General features: G+C 49.9%; 2 protein-coding genes across 8 annotated transcripts; one reads left to right on the top strand and one right to left on the bottom strand.

Annotated features, from left to right (window-relative positions):
* Positions 1 to 894: 894 nt before the first annotated feature.
* On the top strand, positions 895 to 12,568 carry NASP (nuclear autoantigenic sperm protein). 4 transcript variants are annotated; one of them, XM_071750272.1, is made up of 15 exons: positions 895 to 1,053; positions 2,196 to 2,246; positions 3,083 to 3,193; positions 3,736 to 3,816; positions 4,032 to 4,129; positions 4,807 to 5,703; positions 7,471 to 7,553; positions 8,426 to 8,511; positions 8,639 to 8,712; positions 9,597 to 9,785; positions 10,038 to 10,204; positions 10,579 to 10,632; positions 10,723 to 10,794; positions 11,769 to 11,900; positions 12,402 to 12,568. In XM_071750272.1, the coding sequence occupies exons 1-15, from the start codon at positions 992 to 994 to the stop codon at positions 12,453 to 12,455; spliced, it is 2,211 nt and encodes a 736-aa protein (XP_071606373.1). In that variant the 5' UTR covers positions 895 to 991; the 3' UTR covers positions 12,456 to 12,568. The 4 variants fall into 4 exon arrangements, with proteins under 4 accessions (XP_071606373.1, XP_071606374.1, XP_071606375.1 ...); XM_071750273.1 differs by lacking the exon at positions 11,769 to 11,900; XM_071750274.1 differs by lacking the exon at positions 4,807 to 5,703 and having other exon boundaries at positions 896 to 1,053.
* A 550-nt stretch (positions 12,569 to 13,118) lies between these two features.
* On the bottom strand, positions 13,119 to 16,588 carry CCDC17 (coiled-coil domain containing 17). Of its 4 annotated transcripts, none has more exons than XM_071750270.1 (10): positions 16,463 to 16,588; positions 16,157 to 16,365; positions 15,672 to 15,863; positions 15,442 to 15,571; positions 15,191 to 15,326; positions 15,026 to 15,085; positions 14,595 to 14,944; positions 14,069 to 14,238; positions 13,604 to 13,734; positions 13,119 to 13,332 (listed from the first exon to the last, which is right to left on the bottom strand). In XM_071750270.1, the coding sequence occupies exons 2-9, from the start codon at positions 16,343 to 16,345 to the stop codon at positions 13,606 to 13,608; spliced, it is 1,356 nt and encodes a 451-aa protein (XP_071606371.1). In that variant the 5' UTR covers positions 16,346 to 16,365; positions 16,463 to 16,588; the 3' UTR covers positions 13,119 to 13,332; positions 13,604 to 13,605. The 4 variants fall into 4 exon arrangements, with proteins under 4 accessions (XP_071606371.1, XP_071606369.1, XP_071606370.1 ...); XM_071750268.1 differs by having other exon boundaries at positions 15,442 to 15,574; positions 16,463 to 16,587; XM_071750269.1 differs by having other exon boundaries at positions 13,119 to 13,239; positions 15,442 to 15,574; positions 16,463 to 16,587.
* Between the last annotated feature and the right edge of the window lie 637 nt (positions 16,589 to 17,225).

Here is a 17,225-nt window from a genome sequence, read left to right as displayed (position 1 = left end):
AGCTGTAGAACTCTTATCTTGAAGCAATGCAAGGGGGAAATGAACCTCCAGGTCTCCACCAATGGTTTTGCTGCTGCTGTGCAGAGTTTTCTGGAGGTCTCTGCTGTCAGAGCCGCAGCAGCCATGTCTGCCTTGTCTGGTAGGATCCATGTGCTGAGGGAAAAGGAGAGCAGCTGCCTGAGCTGGGGCCTCTTGAAGGGCCTGAGGCTGGATGTGAGGAGATTAGGGCAGGGCAAGGATACAAATGCCTCCCAAAATGTAAATATTGAGGCATTTGAAAGAATAGGCTGGTGATATTTTTGGATGTGCACCACACCGCCCGGTGCCTGCCCTTTGCTCCGGACCAGCCCTCAGCAGGCAGGGCTGCGGGAACAGGGCCTGCCCGGAGGTGCTGAGCAGGGACCCTTCCCGTGACAGCAGCACCGGAGCTGAGGCGATCCGGGGTCCCTGACCCGGGAGCAAGGGCCCGGCTTCTGCCCCGAGGTGCGAACGCTGCCCGCGGGAGCTCCAACACCTGAGAGGAGCCCTTCTCCCCGGGAAGCCCGGGCGGCACTCGCCCCCTCAACGTGTCCGCCTTCCCCCGGGGCGGGAGCGGGACAGCGAGGCCCCGGCTCTTCCACCGCCTCGGGGGCCTCAGTGCGGACTACATTTCCCAGCGTGCCTCGCGGCAGCGGCCCCGCAACGGAACTGCATTTCCCTGCGCTCCCTGCGCGCTCCCGCCCCGCCTCATCCCGCACTACACTTCCCAGCGGGCCGCGCGGCACCGCTGCCGCCTCACCCACCCGGGACTACATTTCCCGGCGAGCTCCGCGCCGCGGCGCCCCCACAGTGTCCGGCGTAGGGCGGCCGCGCGGCATGCCGGGAGCGGTAGTCCCCCCGCGGCGTGCGCGCGCCGCGAGGCGGGCCGGGGCGTGTCCTCGGGGGTATATAGGCAGCCGGAGGGGCAGGGGTCTGCACTCTGCCGCCGCCGCCCCTCTGTTCAGCAGCTTCTATGCAATCTTCGGCCGTCGCCGCTCCCCCTTGCGTTGATCCCGCGCCGGCCTCCCCGACCAGGTAGGGCGGCACGGGCTGGCCCCGGTCACGGTGTGTGCGTGTCGAGGAGGGGGAGTAACGGGGGGCGCATTCGCGCGGCGGGGGGAGCGGAGGTGGGGGGGGTAGTGGGAGGCGGGCGGGGTTTTCTTTGTGAAGAGAGGTTTGGGGATGCCGGTCGGGCTCGCGCGTCTGTCCTCCGTTCCCCTTCTTCCCCCCCCCACCTCCGTTTCCCCCCCCCCTCTTCCCACCGGCGGTGGTACGTGCCGCCCCGGTCCCCAGGGCCAGCTGGGCTCGCGCGGAGCCACCACGTGACCCCTGCGCGGCTGCTGCCATCTTTGTTGGGGGCAGGCGACGCCGCGGACCCTGCCCGTGGGGCGGGGTGGGGGAGGGGAGCGGTGAGAGGAGGGGAGGGGAGGGGTGGGGGTGTGGAGGGAAGGGGTGGTCGTGGGGGGGGTGTGGGGGGTGGTCCTGAGGCGTCACGTGAGGCCGGGCCGGCAGCCCGTGAGGAGCCGCCGTTGGGGTTTGGCGCCAAAGGCGGGGGGCGGGGCCGGGGGGAAGGCGGGAAAGGCGCCCATTGTCTGCCGGGGGCGGGGGGGCCGCGGCCGCTGCCCGCCTCGCTCGGCCTTTGTTCCGCCCGGGGAGCTCCGCAACGCCGCCCCCGGCCTCCCTCTGCCGGCAGCGGGGCACCGCGGCGGCCGTCCCGCCGGCACTCGGCCTGTGAGGGGGAGGCTGCCGGCGGACGGGCCCTCCCCGTGTTTTTGGTTGGAAGCGCGGTGCAGAACCCCCCGTTGTGCGCTTTGCGGCTTCCTCCGCGCTGCAGCTCTGCGTGGGGATCGCTCTGCGCCGCGGGGTGATTGTGTGGGGCCCTGGCTGCGGGCTGGCCGCGGTGGGTAGTGCTGAGTTTTAGGCAGCGGGTGTGTTCTAGCAGTCTAAACCTGAAAGTATCTGCTTGCCGAACTACCCTGTCTTGCGTTCACACGGTGAACAAAATTTAAACTTGTAGGCTGCTCTAAAAGACACCCCGTGGGTGAGCTCTCTCTGGATGGCCAAACACCCAAAAGTTGAGCACCGCACCTGGCTCTGCTTTCACACCCCCGAGAGCTCGGTTCCTGTTGTAATATGGGTGACTTGCTATAAACACTTACTCAATATTCTGCTTGCAGGATGGAAGAGGAATTGGCAGCTCCTTCCACATCCACAGACAAGACAGACAGGTGAGATGGGATTCTGAGTTGTCAGTTACTAAAGAACATGAAATCCAGGGGCTGTTGAGTGAAACAAAGAGATTGTCCTTCAGATACGCTGTTAGGCTGGAAACTTAACAGATGTGGCTGCTGTAAATGCTCAGAACTTGAGCTCACCAGTAGTCTGCCAGTCGAGTGCAACAACATCCTTCAAGGACAAATGAGTGCACAAATAACAGCTGTTGTTTGGGAAGCTCTTGATCTGTGAGTTGGTGCTTGGGGAGTGTTGGGGAGGTACAAGTATGTGACTTGCATGTGGTAGTGCTCATCTGAGCATCTTGTTGCCAATCCAAGGTGCTGGTTTGGGGTGGACCTTTTGGAAGTTGAGCTGTGTGAGATGCACTGAATTGGACGTAAGATCTGTTCTTGGATGCATTGTGCTGTGCTAGAAGTCACGAATTTGATTAATTCTTTTTCTTGATTTTAGCTAACAAGAGTCTGATGAACCATTGCACAGTACTCAGTGTGGTGTTAGTGTGCAGTGCTCAAAGTATATTCTTTAGCATCTGTTGTCATATCAGATTCTGATGCCTGCTTCTTACAGCAGTTGGTTAAAATTAACTTTTCTGGCCTTGATCAGAAAACTAGAAGCTGGTCAAATCTATAAAAGAACAAACAAAAACGAAGTGGAAAAAACAAATAACCAAAAAGCTACCCAACAGACTGGTAATTCCAACCAGTGTGATGTATTGTAACTCTTACATAAAGCTGCCTAGGTTTTCAAAGCTGGATACAAGTTTTCTGGTTACTCTAGAAGGTAGCAGAATCCTGTATTTGATTTTTTTCCAATTTTGTTTTCTCTGCAGTATGGATGTGGATGGAGAATCTAAGAAACTATTGGGTTTAGGACAGAAACACTTGGTAATGGGAAATATTCCAGCTGCTGTTAATGCATTCCAGGAAGCTGCAAGCTTACTGTGAGTAGTTGAATGTTTTGTGTATTTTTGTAGGGCTTGATTTTTCAGCTTGACTGTACTGATGTGGCTCATATCAGAAAGATTTGAGGTTTTTTACCTTACATATGCTGCTGTATTTATACTACAGCTGAGGAGAGGATTAACTACTTAAGTGTTGGACAATACTGTAGTTGGTATGCAATTTAGCTTTTCTGTTAGTAATTGCTATTGCAGTTCCCTAAGGATATTACATTTTGCAGTGTGTTGTTCTCATGTGGCCTGTTATTAGGAAAATCAAGGGATGGTGATACTTTCTAGCAACTTCTGTGCTCACCTGGAGCAGTCTCTGAGAATGCTTCCTCTTTAGGTTTTAGGTCAATTTGCTTTTTCTGATGTTTAAAGCACACACTTAGCTAAGTGAGAGGAGCATTCTTTTATTTGCTAGAAGCAATGGGAGATGAGCTAAGAAACTGATTCTTCCCACTCAGGAATCTTTATCTTTCAAGTTCTTTTATCAAAATCTAAAGTTGGCACAGGCAGATAATTCTTTGGTATTTCTGTAGGGGTAAAAAATACGGTGAGACAGCGGATGAGTGTGCAGAAGCTTTTTTTTACTATGGAAAATCTCTTCTGGAGTTGGCAAGGTATGTTAACAGTTTGTCATTTGATTAAGAGTCTGCCTGGGATAATAGGATTTCAGCTTTATGTAGACAGGGTTACACTGGAGCTTCCTAGATCCAGCCAAGCTCGTGGCCTTCCAGGGCTGCACAGCGTGGGCTGGGCCATAGCATTGCAGCTTGTGCAGTTAAAATGGGGATACTGCAAGAGCTAAGGGTTAACCAACTTTTGTTCCTTTTAGAATGGAAAATGGTGTGTTGGGAAATGCCTTAGAAGGGGTGCAGGTTGAAGAGGAAGGAGAAAAAGCTGAAGATGATTCAGCATTGCCAACTGTTGATGGTATGTAAAGCTGCCATGTTGTGGAGGCACCAAGCTGTGTTTTCTTGTGTAAGTTCAGTCCATCAGTATCTGAAGCAGCCTGGATTGTCCTGTTGAAACTCTTAGCAGCCTAAGTGGACTTTTTATTGATTCTTTAATTTTACCTAAAGATGAGAGGAGCTGGTCACTGAAAGCATGTGTAAGCTTCACCAGGTGTCTGTCCTGCAGCACTGCATTCAAGCTTGCTTTCATAAGCTTCATAGTCAACTTGAACTGCTTGGTAACTTTGTAGCAGCAGTACAGTGTGTGTAGTAGGACTGCTCAGCATCTCTGAAAAGTCTTAAGAGCAGTAGCTGTTTTATACTACTGCAGCTGGAGATAATGCAGGAATTCCTGTCCATCCAGACACTGGCACCTCTTGCTTAGCTGTGACTAAAAACACTATCGCAAAACTGCCCACTGCTTGAGCAGCTGCTTGCAATAATGCAGCCTGGGGAAGGGAAAGGGATTTGCTTAGTTTGAGTTATGATGTTGGTTGTGTCCTAATTCCTTGTACTTTAAAAATGGAGCTTATAGGAATGTCATCTAATTTGATGACAAACCAACACGTTGGAGGGTCTGAGGGTGGTTTTGTCAGTGCCCATTAATGTCTTTATCACTAAACTCGAAGAAATGTTTATGCTTCCTCAATCATGTAGAAGAAGCAAGGGAGGAGTTGAGAGAACAGGTATATAACGCCATGGGGGAAAAAGAAGCAGCCAGAAAGTCTACAGAAGAGACTCCAGTAGTATCTGAGAAGGAAATCAAAGAGGAAGATGTTGAAATGAAAGAGATCCCAGAAGAAAAACCAACAGAAAAATCAGTTGCTGACAAGGACTTAAAACTTGAAGAGGCTGAAGAGAAGATGGAGACTCCTGCAGAAAAAGAAGTAAGTTCAGAAGAGCAGAAGCAGCTGGTAGCTGTGGAAAAGGAGGCTGTGAAAGAGGAAACAGCTGTGGAAGAGAAGGTAGTAGAAAAAGAGCAGATGATTGTGCCCGAAGACAAAGTAGCAGAGGCAGCAGAGGAGAAGGAGAGAAAAACAGTGTCGGACAAGGAGGCAAAAACAGTTGTGGAAGAGGCTGAAGCTGGAGCAGCATCTGCAGAAGAGAAGGGAGAGGTGGGAGAGCAGACAGCAGACGCAACAAAAAAAGAGCCAGCTGTGGAAAAAGGAGAGGCTGTAGAGGGGCAGGTGGAGTCAGCTGTGGAAGAGAAGGCAGTAGCACAAGTGACAGCAGAAGCACAGGCAGCAGTTTCTGTGGACCACAAAGAAGCTGCAGAAGGGGAAGCAGATGTAGCTGAACAGAAGAAGGTGGAGGAGAAACAAGAGCCAGTAGAGACAGCTACAGATGAGAAATCAGATGAATCTAAAGAGACAGAGTCCTCAAAAGAACCTGTGCCCACAGAGGGCAAAGAGCCATCTAATGACACAGAAGAAAAGGCTGCTGAAGTAGCTGCTAAGGTAGAGAAAGAGGAAAAGAAAGATGACCTGATGGAAGAGGGTGAAGGTGCTAAGGTAGAAAAAGAAGAGAAAGATGACCTGATGGAGGAGGGAGAAGGTAACAGTGACAGGAGAAAAGTACTTGTGGGTGGAGGACTTAATGGATTTGGCTAACAATGGGTAAAAAGTGTTCCATTCAGAATTTTCTGTTTGCCTTAGAATTAAGGAAAAGGCATAGTAAAGGGGCTTTTGAAGGATTTTTACATCCAAGTAAAGTTTCAAGAATAGAGAATAGTCTCAGTATCTCTAGACTAATGCTTAACTAACTGCAAAGCAAATCTTACTTGAAAGCAAACTTACAGCCCTGTGAAATGTGTAAGTAATGGCTAGGCTGGTGGAGAATACTGAATGGATATTCACTTGCATGCATCTGGGTTTATTGCACTAACCTTCAAATAATTTGAAGCACAAGTTGCCTCTAGTTTTAACTGTGTTTTGTTTTAAAACTAGACCAGAAAAATAAGAACAGCTGAACATGTAACTAAATAGTCAATTTACTTCTGGTTTGATGGGAAGGATCTCTCCCTTTGGGTATGTTGATAATAACAAGTGACAATTTGATTGGCAAATTATGTTTAATTTGCGTGCAACCTGAAGGCTTATTGCTTCTATATGGGACAGGCTTCCAGCTATTAAGCTTTTGCTGCCATTCTGCTTCCCTGCCTAATTATAGGTGCTTTCAGGATTATGTTAACCTAGTAGAACTTGTGCACTTTGAAGTATTACTTCCATGGTCTTAGTAGGCCAGTGCTTTCTGTTGCACAAGTTAATTGATGAGCAGATAATTGCAACTTCGCTTGTCAGTAACAGCTTCACAGGAAGAGCCTCATTTTAGGAGTGGCAAATACTCAGGCTAAATAGGATTTGTATGGATGAGCATAGTGAACACTCAGTGGTAGAGCAGCTGCCTTACAAGGTGTCTGTCTGGACAGAGTATGATTGAACATCAACTACTCTTAGTTATCCACTCCTTGTCCTCTGAAAGGCTGTTCATGTATTCATACTGCTGCTTTTTTCCCCCAAACTCTTGATAGTGCGAGGACACTCTTAAACACCCTGGTCTGGTGCTATTATTCCAGACTGCTCCCACTACTTTAACTTTCTAACATCTTCTCTGTTTTAGCTTTGAAGCTGTCCTCACACTCTACATATTTGGTGTTCTCAGTGGTAGGTGTGTCCTTCTTGGGAGTTACGCTAAAGAGCTCTTGGGTTCTGTAGTCTCCACCCCAGTCAGCTCCTGTTATTTTCGAATTAGTCAGTGGTCATGATCCAGGGATTAAGTGTGCAACTTCAGCATGAATGCCAGCCAGTGCTCGAAAGTTATTAGCCACACTCCTTCACTGCACACTTCCCCAAAATGTTTTCTGTGCAGTAGCAGGCAGGGTTCACTAATAACATTGCCACTTAAAAGTCTGATGAGAGGAACATGAATTCAGAAACAGTCTTATTTGTACACAGCTTGGCAGCCATCTTGCTGAAAACACTTGTTATCTGTAGCATGAAGTCCAGCAACTGACCAGTACCTCCAGGGCTGCTCAGGATCCCATGGCTTCAGTGGGAGTTCATTGGTGAGAACTGAATTCTAGGTAAGTTTCTGTTCTAGATAGTATGAAGTTAAACTTAAAACCAGGACTAAGGTAGCCTGGACTACTTTAGTCTGCTTTCAGCAAGATGGCTGCTGCTGCTGACTAATATATCTGTCCTCTTTCATTACATATCTAACCTGTCACTGAAAGGGTGAGGGCTGGATAGAATATATTCTACCTCTCCATGTGAAACAAGCGTAGTAAAAGCAAGTGTTGTAGTTTATCTACTTTCCTTGTAGAAACAGAAGAATCTGAAGAGGAAGATAAAGAAAATGATAAGGCTGAAGATGATAAGGAGAATGAATTGACAGTGGAAGACAAGGTGAGATTGCTGAGCTCTGTTACCTGTGCTCATGAAAGAGTGCAGTACCTGTCTACATGTCATGTTACAGTGTCTTTATAAAAGCTCACTTGTATTTCATTTAGTTTGATGTAGGAAATGACCTCTGAAAACCAATATTGCCCAAGGAAGGGGCAGTGTCATACATTGTAGGATCTTGCTGAGCTCTGTCTTTAAACTTTAGGCTTGTTTAAATACACTGAAGCAAATGCTTGCTGTTCACTGAGTAAAGCAGCCTGGTAAGTGTAGGGGCTGGCAGGGAGATGATTTTGCTTGTTTTTTCTGCTTGCTTAGTTGCCTCACCACACATGTTGAATGCACCAAGCCCAGTAAGCCATGACTAGGATGGGAATTCAGTTGGACATTTAGTGTTGCTTAAGCTTGATGTGTGATGTTGCTGTCACAGACAAAATACCTGGAAAAGTCTGAAGCCTTTAGAGTACTCAGCATGCTGGATGAATAAAATATCTGTTGCTTCCTCAGACTGTTCTAAAGAAGTTTAAAAGTGCATTTAAAGAAAAAAATGGAGCATCAGTTCCTCTTTTTAGCTTATGTTTCATCAAAATAGCACCTTAAGTAAAATCTTAATTTTGGGATACTATTGGTGCTTGGCACCCAGTTATTTCTGGAAGAAAACAAGGGCTGTACTAACTAACCAAGTAAGCTTCTGTTCCACTTAAAACATCTTCACTCCAAGTGAAGTCTTGGTTGATGCAATAACCCCTTCTTCATGTGTTTTCTTTCTCCTTCAAGTAGTACTTCTTGAAGAAACTGATTCCTTGACAAACATGGCTTAGGTGGTGTATTTTGATGTGATGTGTAACCAAGACATTTAATGGTTAATGTGTTTCTAGTCTTTACAGGAAAGTGAGGAGGATGAAATTGGAAATCTGGAGCTAGCCTGGGACATGCTGGAGTTGGCAAAAGTCATCTACAAGAGGTAAAGGCTTAAGGCCTAATTTGGATGTGTGCTAGAGAAACTGTGTAAATGGGGGTCTGGCATAAATAATTGGAGAGTGTGGCATATTTGAGCAGGATTTGAAAGGTACTTTTTTGTCTTGATTTAGACAAGAAACAAAAGAAGCTCAGCTCCATGCAGCTCAAGCTCATCTAAAGCTAGGAGAAGTTAGCATTGAATCTGGTAAGTAATACTAATTCACATGTTCAAAGTGTTCAGTTCCACTTTCTGTCCATGCTTTTCTGGAACAGTGAAATATTTGAATAGGAAGTAATGTGTTAGCAGATCAAAACAAGCCTTGTGATCTGCTTTGTACGTGAAGTCTTGGTTAACTTCAGAAACCTGAGAGAAACTTTCCTCATTTAAGAATAGTTTCCTGTGGCACTTCCAGAACATAAAGACTGCAAATGGAAAATTGTTGACTCAGACTTGCCCAAACAGTAGGGTATGCTCAGGAAAGACTGTTATGCAGCAGAAAAAAAGGAGTGGGGAAGCAAGACCCTGATTTCTGCCTTCTAATGTGTCTTATATCTGCCCTCATTTAAAATTTTGTTTTAATCTTGTTAAGCCCAAGTAGAGTGTAATCTTTCCCTATGGCAAGAACTAGAAATAATCTGCTGTTTCTGCTACAGAATGAGGGCTGTGCTTTATGTCACTAGAACACATTCAATGGAGAGGTTGACTGGAAGGGAGCAGGGGGCTGTCCTTAGCTCCAGATTCAATTTGCAGTTGTAACCAGTTGGATTTGAATTTGTGGCAGCAGGTGAAACAGCAGGATTTGTGTGCCTGGTGTCAGCTTGGCTGCTCAGTTTACTGTGTTGCTGTAAATAGACAAAAACACTCTTGAGAGAACCAGAGGAACTGGACTCTCTCAAAACAGTCCTTTAGGAAGGGGGGAGGTAGTGTTGTCACTTGGTAATCTGAAAGCAGCCTGTTGCTGAGCTCAGCTGCTGTGTTCAATGGTGGTTCTGTTTTCTGACTGTATAAAAGTGTAATAAAACACGGAGTAACTGAATAAACTCGATTGTTTGGATACATGGGTAAGACCTTATGGCTTTCTCCTGTAGAAAACTACACACAAGCTATAGAGGAGTTTCAGGCCTGCCTGGCCCTGCAGCAGAAGTACCTGGAGGCCCATGACCGCCTCCTGGCCGAGAGTCACTACCAGCTGGCACTGGCCTATCACTACAACAGCCAGTTTGATGAGGCAGTCCTGCAGTTTGGTAAATCTGTAGAAGTCATTGACAAGAGGTTGGGTAAGTGGATTTCTAAAACTGCCTAGTGAATGTGAAAGCTTTTACAAGTCAAAACAGACTTCTTAACTGCCCTAAAAGTAGTGAAGTATAGTAATAAAGTTGTGCAAATGTTTGCTGGTCAGAAAGTGAGAGCACACTATAGTGATACAGAATTGTTGGAAGAGAACTTGCCTCTGGATATTGATAGCTGGACAGCTACTTTGCCTTGACCTTTTTTTTTTTTTTTCTGCCATGATAACTGTTTAATCCTAGCAATGCTTAATGAGCGAATAAAGAAAGCAGAAGGTGGGTCCCCTGAAGATCAGAAGGAAATTGAAGAACTGAGGGGACTGCTTCCTGAAATCAAAGAAAAGATAGAGGATTCCAAGGAATCTCAAAAGAGTGCAAGAGTAGCTGAGCTGGCACTGAAAGCAACTCTGGTTAGTGCATCCTGTGGTTTGCTTTTAACCAAACGTTCTTCCAGAGTAAACCAGGAGCTCAGACTCTGCCATACAGATTGGGGGGGCTGGTGGTTGTTCATATATTGTGGGCTGTGATTGCAAGAAAAAAACATGAGGTTGCTGAAATCCAAAGAGAGGGTGTTTAGTAAATACACTGACATAAATTGTTCCAAACTAAACAGGAATTGGGGCTGGGAGGGATAGGCTACCCAAATGTGAACATGGGCTCAGTATTGCACTGTGTACAAGTGTAGGATGCGCTGTCAAAGACATGGAGGTCTTTTTGTCCTTTTCTGAACGAGCTTATATGGCCTTGCCAGGATTTGTTCACTGTTTCTGTTGCTTTTTTTAAGGTTGGAACTACATCTGGCTTTGCACAAAGTGAAGACCGTGGTTCTGTTTCCACAGTAAGTTGAAGATCGATGTTGATGAGTCCTGTCTGCTCTAGGGATCACTGTTTGCTGTTTCTCATCTGTCTCAATGTCTGTTTTAAATAGATTCCAGTAAGAAAAGCAGCTGATGGTGCATCTCAGTGTGTTACAGACATCTCTCACCTAGTCAGGAAAAAGGTGAGTCTGGAAACAACTGGCTGAGCAGTTTGTTAGAAGTACCACTGGCTTGCTTGGTATAACTAGATCTCTTGACTTGAAGCTTTTTCTCTTTATAGAATTTAAAAGAATAATGGAAAAAGCATCCTGAAAGTAAAAAAGAAATAGTGCATGAAGCTCCTTTCCACTGGGAGCCAATCAGTCTGGGAACCATTCAGCCTCCAGGAGACTATTCCTGATGGTTCAGCACCCTGCCTGACCCACACTGCTTTTATTTTTGAGTTAAGTTGTGGCTTCTGCAGGTGTTCTCTGAACAAGTGCCCTTCTCTGAGGACCTGCAAGAAGAACAGGGTGGCCTGCAGGTCTTGAAAAGGGCAAGCAACCGGGCTGAGTTTGGTTCCTGTCTTTCTTCAAGTGGAAAATGGAGAACTGGGCTTAATAAATAGCAAAGCCAGTCTAATGATAGTCATAATAAAATGCCTTTCACTGAGCACAAGGTTCCTTAAAAAGAATATTTTTTCTAGAGCTGTTTGCAGATCTAACTGAGATTGTCCCTTATGGGATCTCTTTATTTTGTGTGCTGCTGTAGCACAGCCTGGCCTGTGCTGTTATCAGCCTCTTTCAGTTCAGGTTTGCCTGGAGCAACCTTTATCTGCTTTACACAGGTGATTAAGTGTCACAGATGCCCTAAATCTACCCCCTTGCCTGTGACCTAATGCAGCAGTTGTGTGTTTCCTTGCCAAATATAAGTAGGGATAATTCAGCTCTGTAGGCAGTGCCACCTGAATAATGCCTTACTGAATCCTTTGGGTTTGAGGCCTCTGTACCAAAGCTTCAGAGCTTTGATTAAATCTTAACACTAAGTACCTGCCTTGAGCCTGGCAAGTGTAGAGGTTGAACAGATAATGTGCTAAGACATCTAGATGCTAACTTTCTGAAAGAAATATGTAAACTTCAGTTTGTACATAGTGCAGACTAAACAATTTTGTCTTCAGAGGAAACCAGAGGAGGAAGCTCAACAGGGAGACAATGAAGCTAAGAAATCTAAACCGGAGCCGGCTGTCAATGGTGGTGGTGGTGATGCTGCTCCCAGTGGAAATGAGGTTGCAGAAAAAATGGAAGAGGAGGTGGGCAGCTGAGCCAGGAATCTGTGCCACGCTTGGTTTTGGGTTTTTTTTGTTTCATTTTTCTGTTTCGTTCTTCAGGCATGGTTTTCCTGCCTGGTAGATGTACTGGTTTTCATAAAGCTTCCCAGAGGAGATGGGCAACATTCCCCAGCTGGCAGGATGCATGTTGTACTGTGGTGTCTCACTATGGGATGGAAAGACACCAGCTGTGAAAACCTGCAACCACTAGGGTGGGACAGAAGCATGTTCTGGGTGTTCACTTGGGCTAAACTACAGCACAGGGCCCTTCCCCAAGTGCTTCTGATACTCCTGGTTTTTAATACTCATCACCTGGGTTACAATTCTCATATCAGTGTTAAGGATAGCATTGGACTTTCCACCAAAGCACAAGTAGTCTGCTAAACTTCAAATCACAGAAGCTTTGAACTGATGCATGAAATAAATGGTGGTGTGAGGCAGTGTCTTGTTTTGTAAAAACAAAAACCTTTTCTTTTCTTTTAGACAGAGAAAAGGCCACAAGCAGAATCAGGGGCTGCAGTTGAAAGCACAGTATGATAATTCTTTAACCTTGGACACTCCTCTCCTTACAAGGAAAATGGTTTTGTATATAGTGTATTTTTTCACTTTTTGGCAACTTTTGTATGACTTCAATAAAGATTGTAAGCAAATGTTCTCTGTGCCAGTGCCCGTCCTGTTACAGACTCTGTCCTCTGCTCCTCACTGCCTCTGGGGTTGCAGGTCTCAGCCCTGGCACAACCTGGGCTGTGTTTCCATACACACTCATCTCATGAGGTGGGAGGAGGGGAGGGGCTGCAAAGAATCAAATTCACTGAAGTGTTGTCAAAGAGAAGCCTTGATCAGATTTTTGCCTTCTGTGGCAGTCAGACCTCTGGCTCTCCCTGTTTTTTTTTCTAAGCTGAGCCTGATGTGGATTCCTGTGGTGCCTCCTGTATCCATGAACCAGTCTGACTGCTGGGGGAGTCTGATAAGAGCTTCTCTGGCCCTTGCACCCTTCATAACTGCTAGGACACTGCAGTGGGGTTGTGGGCTGTGCTCAGCCTTTAGTCTTATTCCCCTGTGCTCCTGCATGGGGAGCTTGTAGAGAGAGAGGTCTGAGCCAGCCTAAATCACTCCCTGTATATGTCTAGGTGGAGATGGGAGACTGTTGGGACAAATGTTTGTGTGCTTCTATATAAAAACAGGGCAAGAAGCAGAGAGCAATAGGCTGAAGCTATTTATTAAAATACCCAGCATGATCTCCAGTGCAGCAGAGGAAATCTCAGTGATTGGTCCCAGGGCCTGAGTCATGAGCTTCTTGTGAGGCTTTCCCAGGAAAGAGCTTGTGGTTGGATGGCAAAAAAATAGGGATTGTGCCGCTCTGCCCTCCTCTGGTCCCCAGACCCAGTGACCTGGATGAAACTTGGCATGGTCCCTGGTTGAGGAGCAGCATGAGGTGGAGGGTGAGCCATGGGGCTGCCTGTCCTCCCTGCCTGATCTGCTGCCAAAATGCCCAGAGCCTCTGGTACTGCAAGACCCTGAATCCTCCCCACGTAGCAGAGCTGGACCCAAACCCTTCTCCCTGTAGCTATAACACATTTTGCTCTCCTTTCATCACACAGTTAATAAAGCCCTGATTTCCTGCTCCAGCTTGGTGAGGGGATGCCAGGGCTGTGCCATGGGGACATGGCTAATTTCCAGCTTACCTTCAGAGAGGTTTGTGCTGGGCTGGGGGCTCCTGAGCTGGAGGAGGGTCCTCCAGGGCTGTGAAGGTGGGGCCATAGGGGTGGCGGGGAGCTGCAGGGCTGCTTTTCCCCAGTGCTGCCCCTGGGGCCTCCTGGGGAAGGAGAAAAGTGGCATTAACAGCAGAGCGGTCCTAGCACAGTCCTGCCACAGCCACTGGGAGGTGCTGCGCAGCCACCTCATGTCACATCGTGTTGGGTGTGCAGAGCAAATGACACCTGTCCTTTGGCAAGAGGTGGGACCACACCTGCCCTGGTGGCCTTGGCTGCATGGGGCATCCCTGTCCTCAGCTGCAGCCAAGGGAGCAGTTCCCAAATCATCTCCACAAAGCTTGTACCTCCACACCCATCATCCTGCCTGGGCTGTCAGCCCAACCCCATCTCCCCACCTCTGGAGATCTGGAAATCACTCTGGGACAAGGCTCTTACTGTCAAAGTCTCTGGTGCAGTCAGGGTTGGTGGGAGTCGGGGTGCCATGGTGGGTGGGAGGGTGGTGGGGGGCAGCCATGGCCTTGTTTGCTCTGCATGAAATCGCAGCATCCCCACTTCAGCCTGGAGCTGGGCCAGCTCCTCTGTGTGCCACTGGGATGCCTGTGAGCCTGGATGGGGGGCATAGGAGCTCTTCACCAAAGGGTCTACACTCCCCCCAGCAGCCTAACCCATTAGGCTGGTGTTTGGGTCATTGTGGGAGTTCCCATTCATGCTGCTGCTCTGTCTCTTCCCCCCAGTATCCAAAGGGACATTGTCCTTCCTCCCCAGTGCTGTCACTGTGCAAGGCTCACCCCTCAAATGCAGAGATCCCCCACCCCAGGCTGTGCAGGTGCAGCTCACCCTTCCTTGCACAGCTCTGCCTGAGCTATTGGCAGCTCTGACACTGCAGCCCTGGAGGCAGCTGGGGGCCATGGGGTGCAGGGTTTGGTGGGATTTGTCCCTGTCCTTGGGAACTGTCACCTACCAGCATTGGCTCTTCTTTCCCTCCTGACCTTCAGTGCCAGAAGTTTGTCTTCCAGCCTCCGGTTCTCCAGCTCCACAGCCAGCAGTGCCACTTCCAGGCCTGGTGCACCAGTGCCGGGGGGCTCTGCTGGCGTGGCCAGGGCTGCCTCAGTTGCTGATGGTGGAGCCAATGTCCCTGTCCCTGTCAGGGGGTGACCCCAGGGCTTGGATCTGGGCTGGGCCTTACCCATCCTCCTGTATGGAGCTGTGGATCCTTTCTCCAGAACTGCAGCCTCTGTCTGGAGGTTGATGAGCTGGGCCAGGATGTCTGGGTCATGTCCTCCAGCCCGCAGGTAGGAGAGACGCAGGGCCCTGACGCAGCCCTGGTGTCAGCCATTGCTGGGGCTCAGCAGGACCCTCAGCTTGGCCCCACTGCTGCCCACAGACCCTCACCTGGCCTCAGCTGTGAGCGGCCCAGCAGCTGGCAGGAGGGTGTCGAGGCAGAGGGCTGCCCTGGGGAGGCAATGGGCAAACAGCGGGGTGAGGAGGCCAAGCACCCTCTGGCAGATAGTGCCACACACCCTGGAGCTTTGCAGAGCCCCCCAAACCAGGGCTCACCCTTCATGTGCCAGCTGTTCAACCTGGACCTGGTCCTGCAGTACCTCTGGGGCCCTGCTCAGCTCCTGCTTCCCCTGCTCGGGGTGGGGGTCCACAGCCACCCTGGCCCCCAGCACCGCCAGCCGCTGGCACAGCCCTGTGAGATGGTGAGAGGCCGTGGGGCTCAGCATCACCCCTGCAGCCCCATTCCCCAGCAGTTACTGAGCCCACAGGTGCCTCCCCATCACCCCAAAACCCCTGTTAGCACCTACCCTCTCTCTGCTGCTCCAGCTGCTGGGTCCTGGCCCGGATTTCAGCCACATGGCGCTCATGGGCCTCCAGCTGCTCCTGTGTCCGCTGCTGGTGCCCCTGCGGTGGGGCCGGCTGCCGGCTGGGCCCTCCCTGCTGCACAAAGGGCAGGGAAGGCCATACCCCACCAGCCACGGGTGCAAGGGGCCAGCATGGCACCCATGCCCACCCCAGGGTGTGGGGTTTGCTGTACCTCTACTGTCAGCCTCCTGGGAGCGGGGTCGGCTGCTCGGAGCAGGGCCCGCTCACGGGGGGTGAGCACGTCCCCCAGGGGAGCCCCCCGCACCCGCCATGTCCCGCGCTGACCCCGCATGGATGGCAGGGACCCGGGAAGCACGAGGAGACAGCGGGGCTCAGGGTGAACCTCATGCTGGGACACCCCAACCTCAGGGAAGCAAACGGGAAGAAAAGGTGGGGGGGAATACAATATAATATATGGTTTTCGGGATTTGGCAAAGTAAACACAGAGGGCTGCTTGTGAGGTGCAGGGGAGGGGAAGGAAGGAGGGGTTCTCCTGCTTCAGGCTGATCTGGATCCAACCACAGTGGCTGTGACACCATCAAACCCCATTTCTTTGCTTACAGCATGTCCCAGCCCAGTGCCAGTCCTGATCCCAACCACATCCCCGCTGGCTGCCCCATCCCCACGCACCCTGCGCACCACCCAGCTCCAGGGTACCGAGGCATCCTCTGGCCTCCCCGCCATGGCTGGAGTCCCCTTTGCAGACACTGGGTCCCCCTGGGGTAGGCTGGAGCTGCCGGCTGCTGGGGCTCCCGGGCACAGCTTCTCCTCATGTGCCTGCAGCAATGTCCGGGAACCAAAAGCCATGTGGCAGCGGGGGCAGGCGAAGCCCCCAACACCCACCATTCCACACCCTGAAAGCACAGCTGGGGAGCGGGGGGGGTTACTTGGGGGTGCCACCCTGCCGGGGGGACCCTTCCGCAAGGGAGAGCACCCCGGGGCAGTGGGGATGCCCACACAGACCTGCTCAGTGACGGCCGCCGTGGCTGCTGTGTTTGAAGCCGCCGTTGCTATGATGGGCAGGGACGGCAGCTGTAGCCCAGGTGATTGCCATTGTTTACCATGGCCACTGCAAAAGGGCGAAAAAATGTAGCTTGGCCACCTGTGCAGCCCATGGAAAACAAACAAAACAGGCGAGGCCCCACCTGCAGCAAGAGGATGCTCTGTCCCTGCCCTGCCCCCCCTTATCTGGTAACAAAAGGCTTGGGGGCACCCATGGGTGCCCCTCTTTCTCCTTGCACACAATGCACTGCAGCCTTTAAACTAACACGCAAGCTCCACCCCAAGGTGAAAAAGCTCCTTCTACCCCTTTACACTTCTGCAGGTGTCCAAGGCTCTACCCTTGCTCCTAAAATCAGCTCCCCTCCTTTTATTCTTGCCTCCATCTTAACTTGCTGAGAATCTGAATTATTTTCTCAAAGTGCTGTGGGTCACTCTCCCACGTCGCTGCCATCGATAACAGAGACTACCAGTGATTTGCTCAGGAAAAAGCTGCTGGTTTGATTTATGGGGATTTGCTCAATTAGGCTCTCCCCAAGGCAGCCAGTTAACAGTTTAATCGATGTTCAAACCATGCACACCCCCTCAGGGAGCCAGGACGCAGGAACTGAAGGAAGAGTTTGGCACAGAACACCAGGAGCTCAGCACACACACACAACACTTTGTTGTCCCCCCAGCAGTAGTTTCTCACTCCAGGCAGGAACTGTTCAGCAATCCAGTTTGCCAG

This window comes from Heliangelus exortis, chromosome 8 (assembly GCF_036169615.1).
Source record: "Heliangelus exortis chromosome 8, bHelExo1.hap1, whole genome shotgun sequence".
NCBI lineage: Eukaryota > Metazoa > Chordata > Aves > Apodiformes > Trochilidae > Heliangelus > Heliangelus exortis.
This window is presented reverse-complemented; position numbering and strand designations above follow the sequence as displayed.